Source organism: Carlito syrichta, unplaced genomic scaffold, assembly GCF_000164805.1.
Source record: "Carlito syrichta isolate Samal-C Ts95f unplaced genomic scaffold, Tarsius_syrichta-2.0.1 Scaffold301887, whole genome shotgun sequence".
NCBI lineage: Eukaryota > Metazoa > Chordata > Mammalia > Primates > Tarsiidae > Carlito > Carlito syrichta.
Genome location: NW_007245983.1, coordinates 176,446 through 190,956, shown reverse-complemented (window position 1 = coordinate 190,956; position 14,511 = coordinate 176,446). Strand labels below are relative to the sequence as shown.

At 36.8% G+C, this 14,511-nt stretch overlaps 1 protein-coding gene across 1 annotated transcript in view; it reads right to left on the bottom strand.

Annotated features, from left to right (window-relative positions):
- The window catches only part of SCAI (suppressor of cancer cell invasion), a 184,791-nt gene that overhangs the window by 19,205 nt on the left and 151,075 nt on the right, over positions 1-14,511 (bottom strand). The window contains exon 15 of the mRNA XM_021711146.1: positions 3,042-3,114. Within this exon, the coding sequence (XP_021566821.1) occupies positions 3,042-3,114 (73 nt within the window). The remainder of the gene's footprint in view (positions 1-3,041; positions 3,115-14,511) is intronic.

Sequence of the window (14,511 nt, the reverse complement as noted above, 5' to 3'; positions counted from 1 at the left end):
AAAAAAAAAAAAAAAAAAAAAAATGTTTTTTGAAGGCCGGGTACGGTTGCTCAAGCCTGTAATCCCAGCACTTTGGGAGGTCAAGGAGAGAGGATTGCCTGAGACCAGGGGTTCAAGACTAGCCTGGGCAACTTGGTGAAACCTTGTTTCTACAATAAATAAAAAAATTAGCCGGGTGTGGTAGCGTGTATCTGTAGTTCCAGCTACTTGGAAGGCTGAGGCAGAAGGATCGCCTGAGTCCAGCAGGTCAAGGCTGCAGTGGCCGTGAGTGTGCCACTGCACTCCAGTCTGGGCAACAGAGTGATACTCTGACTCAAAAAAAAAGTTTTTTCATAGGCCATGTGCGGTGGCTCAAGCTTGTAATCCCAGCACTTTGGGAGGCCAAGGCGAGAGGACTACCTGAGTCCAGGGGTTCGAGATCAGCCTGGGCAACTTGGTGAGACCTTGTCTCTACAATATATTAAAAAATTAGCCAGGTGTGGAAGTGCACGCCTGTAGTTCCAACTACTTGGAAGGCTGAGGAGGCCTGGTGCAACAGAGTGAGACTCTGACTAAAAAATATATATATATTTTTCATAAATCAATCATACAATCCTAAACTCTACCCTCTAGCTGGAAGGAATTACTTTAATTTATTTAAGTGTTCCGTAAGCTCTCTTAACACAGGGCCATACTACATGCAAATTCTCTTTTGAAGCACTCTTGTTTAGTTATTTTCCCATCCTGTGTCTTCATGTGCTGGTTGAAAGTTCCTCATATGTGTTCCTGTGCATCCTTCTATGAAACAATCAGTGTAATTGCCTATTAGGTTTCTATATCCTCTACTAGACATTTAACTCTGTGAGAAACATAACTGTGTTTGTCAGTTCAGAGTACTATTTCCAGTGTCTAGCATAAGACCTGATAAATAAATGTTGAATAAACGTTTGTTGAATGAACGAAGTAACTTTTGGCCAATTAGAAAACTATAGGTTAGGCACAGTGGCTCATGCCTGCAATCCCAGCACTTTGGGAGGCTGAGGTGAAAGGACTGCTTCAGCCCAGGAGTTTAAGACCAGCCTAGAGAAACCTCATGTCTACAAAAAAAAAAAAAAAAAAAATCAAAAAAGTAGCCACAATCCATAATCCATGAATATGATGATGAGTGGGTATTCATATGCATGTATAAGACATGCCATCCTCAAACTTTGTTACGACGTCAGCACATTACCCATCTGACAATGAAAAAAAAAATAGCCAGACGTGGTGGCGTGTGCCTCTAGTCCCAGCTACTAGGGAGGCTGAGGCAAGAGGACTGCTTGAGCCCAGGAGCTTAAGGCTACGGTGAACCATGATCGTGCCACTACAATCCAGCCTGGGTGACAGAGTGAGACCCAAATTAAAAAAAAAAAAAAAAAAAAAAAGCAAAAAACAAAATCCTTTCGGCCAGTGTGATATACCAAAAGTGCAGGAAACTTCTCTGACGTTTCAATTACTTAGTGCTAGTTTTGTGCCCACATGGACGACCAAGCCCTTTTGCAGAGGTGAGTAGCAATAATGCCTATGGATAAATCCAAAATGTTGCTCACAAAAGAACTTTGAATTGGCTTACATAATTGAACAATTCACTTAAGGTGTAAGAGGCTTAAGCTTTATAGCACAAATCTAGGACACTAGACTAAAATATGTTAAGAACATATATTCCAATTACATACACTAATAATAATGAAAGCACATATTGAGTAGTTGCTACGTCAGCATTATTCTATGCGGTTGGTACTATTACTATTTCCATTTGATAGATAAAGAAACTGAGGCACAGAATGGCTGAGTAACTTCCCAAAGTCACACAGCTAAGTGGCTGCGTCCGGATTCAAATTCAGTCAGTTTGCTTCCAAAGTCTGTGCCTTTCTCCTCTATACAATAAAGTCTTTCAGACTAAATAATCTTTGTATTAATCCATTTGACCATGTATTTTAAATAAAACTACATAATGATAGGATAAATTGATAGCAAAAAGTACTCTCGAGTAATTGGAGGGATTACATTCCTCCAGAAATGGTAAGAAACAGGGTAATAAAATACTCAAAGCAGGAGAATTTTACCGTTGTTTGAAGGTAAGTTCTATCCCTTAGTAATTTTACTTTTGGATACATGAACTTAATATTTCTACATGTTTTTCCCTGTTAAACAGCAGAACTTACCTTAAAACAACGGTGAAAGTATCCAGCTTCTCTCAGGCATTCAAATGCTGACCATCACTTCCTGTGTCAAACTATGTCAGCAGACAGGACTTCTGGCTGGGAAGTAGCAGTAAAATGCCATCTCCCACAGAGAGACATCAGCACTATTCATAGTTAGGGAGATAGTGAAACAGTGACAAGTACTGCTAAAACAGTATTAAGGTTGTTTAGTACTTTTACCTACTAAATGACTGGGAGTTAGAATTAGATTTTATGTGTTACCAATTAAGAATAAATCATTAAGGACAAAATACTTTTGATTCTCAGTCATATGAGAAATGGCCAAAACACTAACCTGTCTCTCTGGCAGACTTAGAAGAGGTTCTTTTATTTAAAAAGTACAACAAGGTAAAAATGCAAATAAAAAAACCCCTCTAAGTTGTGCTACTTAGGTTATATCCTAGTTCTTAAGCATAGGTTGAGGTTTCCTAGACCAGCAATCATATAGCCTTAAAAGATGCCTAAAATACGTGACCAAAGATATAGAAAAATTATGCTATACGTATATGACAAGCAAATCAAAGCAAACACCTGTAAAGCAAATTTTAAAATTTACGAACTATGAGTTCCCCAGCAGCAAAGGACAAAACCATTTCTTTTTCAGGGATGAATTATCTCAAGGCCTAATGGTAGCACATTAAAGAAAGTCTAGTTGTTGGCAAGGCTTCTGAGTATATTTCAGAGTGACACCTGCCATATTAAACACCATAAATCCACACGTGATCGTTATGGGAGGGAAAAATAAAGATCAGTATTATTCGAAATGTAGATAGTGTTTATTTGCAACCTATATGTATAACAGGTAATGAGCACACATACCTTGTAAAGCTTTTGGATATGCTGTAGGAGAAAGCAAGCAGACTAGTGGCTGTCCAAACAAGTTTGTAAAATTCTGTAATATACAAGAATTTAAAATTTTCATTAAAGATTTGACAAAAATAGTTACTTAGTATCCTACCACAGCACATCATTAGTATATAGATTGGGCCCTTTAACTCATAAGCAGATGTAGAATGTCAGTAACAGGTAAAGAGACTGCCATTTATATGTAATTACCATGTATAATAAACTTTCTTAAAGGCTCTCAATCAAGATAGTTTACTAACTGAACTATTGATTTTTAAAATAAAGGCATGATGTACATGATTGTAGTGTTGTAGGGAGAAGTCAGCTGGCCACTCCAGAGGTCACTCCAGTGGGCAACATACACTAGGTCATACAAGGGTGAACTTTCCAAAACCCAGATTCTGGCTTTCAGCTTTAAAGACTCTAATACATGATTTCCTAGTATGTAAAGATTGGACTCCTCTTATTGGGGATCACAGTAACTGCTCACATAGAAGGATGCAAAAAACCAGAGTGTCAGTGTGTAATTTACAGCAAAATTAAGCTAATACTCAAACTAGAGTACTTTTGCATAATTAAGGATATCCTTTCCCTAAAGGCAGATTTACAAGGGAAATAAAATCATACAGTGCTTGGTAAAACAACAAGAAAGATAAAACTCTTAGAAGTAAACTTAATAAGACAAGAAAAAGGAAAAATAAAACAATCCTGAATGGTAAAAAATGAAGACTTCAACAAAAGGCAGCATACTATGTTCTTAGAGACGAATTCATTCTAAAATGTCATTACATTCATTTATTAAAATTTAAAGCACCTCAATAAAAACAGCCACAGACATTTTTTCATGCAACTGAAAAAGGTAATACTGAAAATCATATGAAAGATTAGATCAGCCAGGAAAGTCTGAAAAAAAGGAAAGAAGGGGAAGTAGACTCATCAGATATTAAAACATACTTTCAAATTTCAGTAATTAAAAAATATATGGTGCGTAAGAGCACAAGGGTAGGCAGAAAAGCACTGGAGTAGAATGAAAAGTCCAGAATTAAACCCAAATTAGACCCCTTCTGTATACATGAAATTGGTTCAAGTTGGTTGGAAAAACTGGTTGGCAATCTAGAAGACAACTAGCTTCACATTTCATGCTATACACTGATAGAAATTCCAAATATGAGCTGGGCATGTGCCTGTAACCCTAGCACTTTGAGAGGCGGAGGTGAGAGGACTGCCTGAGCACAGGGGTTGAGACCAGCCTGGGCAACATAGTGACGCCTCGTCTCTACAATAATAAAAAAATTAGTGGGTGTGATGGTGTGCCTGTGGTTCCAGCTACTTGGAAGGCTGAGGCGGAAGGATCAGGTCAAGGCTATGGTGACCGTGAGCATGCCACTGCACTCTAGCCTGGTGACAGAGTAAGACTCCGACTCAAAAATAAAAAACAAATTCCGAATATATCAAAGCTTAAAACGTAAAAAATTAAACTATAAAAGAGGTCAAATAAATTACAATAAAATAAGTTATCCATGTGATCTAGAAGATCTTCCTAGCTTATGTTCACTATGATTTATATAACTCCAGTTACATAAAAATAAAAAGTCTGCGCATAGTAAAATAAAGTCATATTAAATCAAAAGTCAAATAACGAACAGAGGAAAATACGTAAGTGAAACTCACATTACAAAGGATTAATCTCCTGAGCATAGAAAGAGCTGTAAATCCATAAAACAAAAATCACTGACTCCACAGAAAAATGAGTGGAAGATAACAGAGAATTTACAGAAAAGGAATATAATTGGTTCACATACATGAAAAGATGATTAACCTTACTGATAGGAAAAGAAATAAAATCAAAGCTATGGTAAAATATTTTTAAATATATCAGTTTAACAAAATTTCTAAAAGTCTGAGAATATATACTGTTGGGAAGAATGCAAGGAAACAGTTGCTCCTATGTAGATGGCAGAGTATAAGTTGCTACAAACACTTTAGAAGACAGTTTAATTTGACAGTGTTTATTAAACCCAAACACATATTTCATTGACCCAGAAATTTCAAAGCTAGAAATTTTCCCTACAGGTATACTCTTAAACACATTAAATTACATCACTATTAGTAATAGTGAAGGATTGGAAGCAACTAAATGACCAGCAATATAGGACTGATAGAATAAATTATGCTACAATAATACAATGGATGACTTTAAAGGGGAAAGTTAAAAAAGAAATAAGAAACCTAAATAGACTAATATGTAATTATTAAAAAAAGAATAGAAATCTTTATGAATAGATATGAAAGATCTCCAGCATTTCTTACTAAATGAAAAACAGATAAGAGAGCAGAATGTATGTAGGATGTTACTACCATTTATATAGCTGATAAGACTAAAGACTACATATTTGTTTTGGCTGTATATCCATTTAAAATTTTTTCCTAGAAGGATAAATAAGAAACAGACAAAAATGATGACCTATAGGAAGAGATGAGAACTTACTAAATGGGGACTAGGTGGGAGAAAGAGATTTAACAATGTCTTTACAATTTGATTTTGTGACTTTGTGAATATAATATCAATACCAAAAATATAAAATAAATAAGAAAATTAGAAATATCTGGTAATCTAAACAAAGGAAATAAGTTGAATGATATTAAGGAACATTCCGTGTATAAAGCAGATTGAGGCATTCTTCCACATTGTAGAGATGGCCTTAGAAATCCTTGGCCATGCTTCTCTTGCCCTTAATTAGTGCTAAAATGGACATCACTATTGTTTATTTCCCAAAGTCTCCTTTTTCTTTGCTTTCCTTGCTAACCAACACCTCTCTCTTGACTTTAAAAAAAAATATTGCATAGAGGAGAATTACCATAGCAAGCCTGACTGCCATCCTTTGAAAGGTCTGCTTACAAAGCTGCCCCTTTGGCTTCTGGGAACCTTGATTTGGGGAGGGCTCCCACCATGAGCAGAACTGACAAAGAGTGGCTTACTCTGTCTAGACTATTTGTGCAGAAGAGACAGTTTATGCTGAATACTTGCTTTCCTTCTGGGAGTCTGGCATTTTGGTAGGAGCCAGGCAGAGTGTCACACAATCAGTTTCCAATAAAAACCCTAGGCACCGAGTCCTTAATGAGCTTCCTTGGGAGACAATATTTCATCTGTGTTGCCACAACTTGTGGAGGACTTATCTGTATTCTGTGTGACTCTACTCGCTGAGAGAGGGCCCTTGCAAATTTGCACCTAGTTTTCTCCACATCTCACCACATTTATCTTTTTTCTTTGTTGATTTTGTTCTGTATCCTTTCACTGTAATAAATCTTAGTAGTGAGTATGACGATATGCTGAGTCCCGTGAATCTTCTTAGCACATCACTGAAACTGGGGATTTTCTTGGGGAGTTCCAACAAAACATATTAATGATTTCTATCAGATTATAATGACATTTGAGGCCTGGGAAAGTTTCTTATGGTGTCTCTGCTCTGATCCAGTCAATAATTATTTTACCATTTAACTACCAAATATTATCTTTATTTGCAAGTTTTTGGGGGAAATGTCTCCTAACTGCTCATATATATGAATTGTATGATTCAATGTCTTTAAATTTAAGAAAAATTATGGCATATGTACACAAATGGAACACAGATTGAAGAAATTTTAACTGACCATTATCACTCATATATAAGGTTAGTACCGATTTTTTTGTTCTCCGCATATGTAACTCTTTGTTGAATTTATATTCACATTAGTAGTTTTTCTAAATGTAAAAAATCTTATCATTTGCAACTAATGATTTTCATCTATTTTTTCCAATATGTACTGTTCTCTTTTACTAGTCTAAATAAATTGTGTGTGTGTGTGTAGAGATATGGACTCGTTATGTTGCCCAGGCTGGTCTTGAACTCCTGGGCTCAAGCAATCCTCCCACCTTGGTCTTGCAAAGTGCTGGGATTACAGGGATGAGCTACCACAGCTAGCTAGTATGAACAACTTTTGTTACTGTTTTATTTTTAGAATGTTGTGAATTTCTAGTCAGGACTAAAACAAGATTTTATCACAACGGTAATAGCAAGCATTCTCTTTTCTTATTTTATTTTTTATTATTATATTTTGAGTCAGAGTCTCACTCTGTCACCCAGGCTGGAGTGCAGTGGCATGTTCACAGCCACCCCAGCATCGACCTGCTGGACCTAGGTGATCCTTCTGCCTCAGTCTTCCAAGTAGTCAGAACTACAGGCGCATGCTACCATGCCTGGCTAATTTTTTGATATATTGTAGAGATGAGTTCTCACCAACTGGCCCAGGCTGGTCTTGAGCCCGTGGGCTTGGGCAATCCCCTCACCTCGACCTCCCAAAGTGCTGGGATTACAGGTTTGAGCCACTGCACCCGGCCTCTTACTTTAATTAAAATACTTTTATGGGTTTCTTACTTTAAGTACAAAGTTGGCTAATATAGAACCTTTTCATCATAGGTTAGTGTTTTAGTTAAGAATGGGTACTGAATTTTATTAGATTTAATAAAATTATCATTGAGATAAGCATGTGATTTTGTTTATCCTATTACATAGTATACCATATTAATTGATTTTCACATACTTAACCTTCATGCATAAATCAGATAACTTTTTTGATAGATTTTTCTATGAAAAAGCCTATTTGCTAGTATTTTATTTAAAATTTTCTATTCTATACTGATAAATTAATCTGGAGTAGAGTTCTCTTTTGTGTGTGCTGTTTTTAAAAATTATTATTATGGAGATGTGGGGTACAAGTGAGAGTTAATTACATAAGTAGGCTGCATGCAAGTGCAGCTTGGGTTTCTAACTGGCCTTCACTCCCCCTGGTAGTGGACCAGGTACCTTTTATGTTGTCTCGTGCCCTCCACTCTCGTTTCTCCCGCCCTCCCTCCCCTAGCAGGGTCCAGCAACTCCCAATCCCTCCCTTGTGCTAATCTGACTAGTGTTTACTTATGAGTGAGAACATGCAGTATTTAGTTCTTTGTTTCTGTGATAGTCCACTTAGTATGATGGTCTCCAATTCCATCTAATTTGCTGCTAAGTCCATGATTTTATTCTTCTTTATGGCTGCATAATAACCCATTGTATAAATGTACCACATTGTGTGTGCTATTTTTATATAGAAATAGTGTCGTCATCATAATTCCTACCATTTACTGAGTGCCAACTACTTTCCAGGAACTATCAGGCTTCTTAGGTTTGAATCTGCAATCATAACAATCCTGTAAGAACAGTATTGACAATCTATTTTCTAGAGAAGGAAAGAGAGATTCAGAAGAGACCAAGGATATCCTCAAAGTCATACAAGTGCTTTGTAACCTGACTGCTAAAGAATGAATACAAAAGTTCTGATTTTTTTCATTGCCCTGAAATTATATATCTGGCTCTAAAAGTTTAAAAGTATTTATTAGTAAACCCAGAAGGGCTAGAAAACTTTCTTGGGGGGGAAAGAAAGTAACTTTGATAACTTTCCTCTACTCATATCCAGTGATTGGGCTTTTCAGATTTCCTTCAAATAGCCATTCAATTTTTTCCCCAGGAAATAATCTCTTTTACTAAGATTTTAAAATGTATTTGCTTATAATAGTATATAGTGTCCTTTTTAAAGTTCTATTCTCTAACAAATACTCACTGAATCTATGGACTAGACACTGTTTTAGGTACTAGACACACAGCAGTAAACAAAACAAAGAGAAGAAACTGTCTTCCATAGGTGACATTTACATGAGGGTGGAAGTGGCGGGTTGAGACCACAGTAAACAAAATAAATAAATTACAGAATATCATAGAAGATGACAAGTGCTACATATGGGAGCACAGCATAGAATACAGTTAAGAGCAAAGACTTGAAAGTCAGATTGTGTTTATATCCCAACTAGGTCATCTTGGGTCAATTACTTAACCTTTCTTTGCTAGGTTTTCTTATCAGTAAAATGAGGGGACAATAAAATCAATACATTGTTTTGTATGGGGATTAAATGTATATACATAAAGTGCTGAGAACAGTGCGTGGCACTGGTAGTCACTATACAAAAGTTAACTGCTAAAAGAGGATTCAGGTTAGAGAAAACAGAATGCAAGGATCCAGAGCGAAGTCTGTTTAAGGAACAGCAAAGAGGTCAATGCAGGTGAAGAGAACTGAGCAGTCAGGAGACCAGTAGGAGAGAAGTTGGGAGATGGGGACGTATGAGTGTCAGCAGAAAAAATAAAGCCTTCACTATGAGTGAGAAGGCAGATCTTTGGTGCTTTTGAATAGAGAAGTGACATACCTATCTCACAGGCACACTTGTAGGAGAACAAAAACAGAAGGCAAAAGACTAGGTAGAGGTTGGGCGTGATGGCTCAAGCCTGTAATCCCAGCACTTTGGGAGGCCAAGGAGAGAGGATTGCCCGAGTCCACGTGTTTGAGACCAGCCTGGGAAACATGGTGAGACCTCATTTCTACAATAAATAAAAAAATTAACCCGGCATGGTAGCGCGTGCCTATAGTTCCGGCTACTTGGAAGGCTGAGGCAGAAGGATCGCCTGAGGCTAGCAGGTCAACTGGGGTAGCCACTGCACTCTAGCCTGGGTGATGGAGTAAGACTCCAGCTAAAAAAAAAAAAGACTAGATAGAATGCTCCTGCAATAATTCAGGTGAATGATAATGGTAGCATGAACCAGGAGGAGGCTGCGAAGGTAATAAGATTTGGGATATACAGGTCAGGCGTGGTGGCTCACACCTGTAATCCCAGTACTTTGGGAAGCCAAGGCAGGAGGACTGCTTGAGGCCAATAGTTTGAGACCAGTCATAACATAGCAAGGCCTTGTCTCTGCAAAAAATTAAAAAAAAAAAAATTAGCCAGGCGTATTGGTGTGCACCTGTAGTCCTAGATACTCTGGAGGCTGAGAATGGGAAGATCCCCTGAGCCCGAAAGGTTAAGCTACAGTAAGTAAGCCATGATTTCCAGCTTGGATGACAGAGTGAGATCCTGATCCAAAAAAAAAAAAAAATATATATATATTAGTGTCAACAAGATTTCCTGAAATGGATGTGGTAGGATATGAAGAAAATCTCTAATACCAAGAACCAAGGATTCTGGCTACAAAAGCATAATAGCCATTAACTGAAATGGGGAAAGCTGTATGTGGAAAAGTCTAAGAACTGTCTCTTGGGCACGTTTACTTATCAATCTTTAATAGAATTACCAATTAGAGATATGGAGTAGGTAGATAACATTTGAGTCAAGTTTCAGAATCAAGTTGCCTGGAAATATAAATTTAGAAGCTGTCAACATAGAGAAAGTCATAAAACTAAATAAGCTCATTGGGGAGTCAGCTGTAGCTGGAAAAGAACAAGGACCAAACCTAGGGGCATGCCACTGATAAAATGTCAGAAAGATGTGGAAAATTCTGGGGAGAAGACCGAGAAAAAAAGCAGATTCCAGAACTCTTTTGTCCTGAGGCAATCCAGCAACTTGGATTTAGGTTTCAAAGATCTTATCTGGAGAAGGGGACAAAGGTTAGAACTCAGCAACTGCCCCAATGGGAATCTAATAGAAAACTCACCCCACACAAAATTGAAATCCTAAAGGGCTACATTCTCAGTATAAAGGTGAACCCAAGCCAAACATGATGCCTTCTTCCCCCTAGGCTCGCCACTCCTCATAGGATTGCAAAGAAATTTTTCTTGGTGCTGAGCTGAGCAAAGACCAAGAAGGAAAAAAAAAAAAATTAGTTCCTGATGGTTTTCAGTGTAAGTCAACCCTTTGCATATCTGCAGCCCAAGTTTCTGTCATCTAGGTGATCCCAAAAGCATGGTCCCAAACTGGCAGTGCCTCCAAGTGTATGGCATAGGTAAACACAGACCCTCTCTGCATGAATGTGTACCTTCATTTCAGGACTCCATAAACTTTGCACCAATAATTTTAAGGATAAAGGGAAGAAATGGTAAAAAAATAATCAAGTATGACAGGGACACAAAAACAGCAAAGGGTATCTTAGACAGCAAAATCCCAAAGATAGCAAAAATTTCAGGACTAGAAATTAGATTATAAATAATAAGCATGCTGATTTAGTTCAAAGAAATAAAGAACAAGCTTGAAAACAGAAAACTATAAAAAGGGCAACAGGGTAACCCCCTCGGGGCCCCTCCCATTGTGGGAGCTTTTCTGTCCCCTCAATAAATCCTCCTTTCAAAAAATAAAAAATAAAAAGGGCAACGGACTATTTGAAAAAGAATCACACAGAACTTCTAGAAATGAAAAATGCCATAAGCAACATATAATTCAATAGATGGGCTTAAGAGCAAGATACACACAGCTGAAGAGGGAATTTGGAACCAAAAGTTCGATTAGAAGAAACTATACAAATCCCAACCAAAGAAACAAAATGATGGAAAATATAGAAGAGAGGTTAAGAAATGTAGAAAATATAGTGTGAATGTCTAATACACATATTTAATCAGAGTTCCACACGGCAATGAGAGAGAAGGCTGAAGTATCATCAGTACTTGAAGAGACAATAACTGAGAATTTCCCAACAGTACAAAAAACTCCAACCTACTAATTTCAGAAGTTGAACAAATCCCAACAGGTTAAACCAAAACTATACATATCACAGTATAACTGTAGGACACCAAAAACAAAGAGCAGATCTTTCAAAGCACCAAGAAAGAAATGAAACGAGAGTGAGATTGACTGGCAGAAGAGCTCATAACATAACTGAATCTTATTGTGAATGCCTTCTTAGTAGACTGCAGCAATCTGTAGACATCATTCAAATATTTTAGGGTGAGAATATTTAGATAAACATGCCTGTTTGACAAACGTGTCATTTTCTCTGGCAGGGATTCAGCTCTGTCATAAATATTTAAATGCTCAAAAGGATTTTCTTCTTCCAAGGAAAAAACAAAAAGCAGAACAAAAAGAAGTACGTCCAAAATGACAGAGGGCTTTAAAAAACAAAACAAAACTAGCACTAGTACTATATTATCATAGGTAAGGCTAATCAACTTGTCTAGTTTACCCCAATGGAAATCTAAGAGCCAAAATATGGGCCATATACAAATCTCAGTATTTCAATTGTTCTACTTTTCTGAAACTAGGCTCAGAATAGCCTGAAAAACTCTGTTTTTTTTAAGTGTAGAAAAGGCATGAGTTTTAGAATGAGAAAGACTGGTGCTAGAAATATCTGGCAAGATACTGAACCGCCACAGGCAAAGTTTCCTCAAGTATAAAAAAAGGATAATAGTGCCTTTGTTTAACCATTCAACATATATTGACTAAGAATCTTTTAAGTGTAAAGCAGTGGGAACATAAAGATACATGGATCTATGAACATTCTCTCTTTCTCTCTCTCTCTCCCCACCATCCCCCTTTCCTCTCCCTCTCTCCCTCCCTCCTTCCCTCTCCAGAGAAAACATGGCATCATGCTTGTCATCAGACTTTTCCATTCCAGGCAGAATAGTTGCATTTTTGCTGGTAGACGTGATCAGGCAACAAAGACTTCAAGATACTGACATAAAAGATTACCCAACTAATAAGTCCAGCTTGGCTGGAATCAGCCCTACCCACCCTCTCAAAGCTGCTGATCGGTTTGCAAGGTTCCACTCTTAAATATGAGCAGACAAGTAAGAATTATGATACTCTAATGTGTAAAGTCTTTAATATGAAAGACAAAAGCAAACAAACAAAAAAACCAACACAGAGGAAACAGATACCAGGCAGGGAGAAGAATTTTTAAATACTCATTGATATTCTCAAAGGTAAGAGAGATAGTTCAACCATAAGAAAATTTTATATGTATATGTATGTATATATGTGTTATATATACACACATACATCTATATCTATATATGAAAGGAAAATTTAAAGAAATGAAAAACCTCAATAAAAGACATCTGTATCTATATATGAAAGGAAAATTTAGAGAAATGAAAAATCTCAATAAAAGAGAAGATAGAGGAGAGAAAATTTCCTAAAGGAAAAAATTTCCTAAACAGCAAAATGAATGAAGAATAGACAATAAAAAACAAAAAAATCAGACAACTAGACCAGAAGGTCCAATATATGAATAAAAGTTCCCAAAAGCTAGAACAGGGAAAAAAAAAAAAAATGCAGGGGAGAAAATCATGGACTAACTCAAGAAAATGGCAGAGTTTGCAGATTAAAAGAATTTACCAAATATATGCCAAGCAGCATGGTTAAAAATATGCCCAGATAAGAGCACATTGTTGAGAAACTGAAAAATTGTTAGAGAAAAAGAAAGGATTCTATATGCTTCCAGAGACTGGAAGGTTGCTTTAAAAGAATACAGAATTAGAATGTTTCATATTTCTTAAGAAATAGTAGAAGCTAGAAAGCAATGTAGCAATACTTTTCAAATTTGACATATACTAAAACCATCATTAATGTGAGAGTAAATGAAACACATTTGTAGAAGTGCAGAACCTTGAATATTTTATGTTATATTCACTCTTTCTCAGGAAGTTACCTCAGAAGATGCTGCACTAACCAGAGAGTAAATAAGAAAAGGCAAACAGGATATAGGAAAAAGGGAATTCGATATAGAAGAGAAATAAAGAATTGCCAGGATAACAATGAAAAGCAATTCTGGGATGACAGCTAAGCAGCATATGTTGAGGGGAACAGTTCTGAGTCTCTGGGAGACAATTCATCACAAAGATAAACTTAAGAGACTAGAGGTTGGAGGCAGTGGCTCATGCCTGCAACCCCAACACTTTTGGAGGCCAAGGTTAGAGGATTACTTGAGCCCAGGAGTTCGAGCCTAGGCAACATAGCAAGACCTCATCTCTACCAAAAATAAAAATAAAAATTAGCTGAGCATGGTGGCTCAAGCCTGTCGTCTCAGCTATTCAGGAGGTCGAGGTGGAATGAGCCCAGGAGGTTGAGGCTGTGGTGAGCCATGATCATGACACTGCACTCTAGCCTGGGCAACAGAGTGAGATGCCAATTCAAAAATAAATAAATAAATAAATATAATCAAGAGCTAATAAAATTAGCTGACAAATATGGAGAACCTAAAAGAAGACTTAGATAACTGGAGACTGAGATTTAACTAGTGATAAGTTAAAACAAAAACCAAGAAAGACATAATTTGTTCCAAAAAAAAGTAAAAAGTCACAAAGGAAAGAAAAAAAAATCATAGTTTACTATGTCCCTTAGTTGTCAAAAGCATTTTACCGTTATAATAATACAAACACTAAATATTCAACTAATCAAAACTGGGTGGATAAAATTAGCTACCCCCAGCATATTATTTAGAAAGAATGGTGGCTAAATAACAAAATAATCAGCTAAAAAATGATTTAAAGGGTCTCCTTTGGGAAGAGGCAAATGTGGTACTGCAAGAATTGTAAGGAGCCTGAGGGATTTTTTCACTGAGTAGTTCTCACTCTGACAGTGCACTGGATTTAGTCTTTTTTTTTTTTTTTTTTTTTT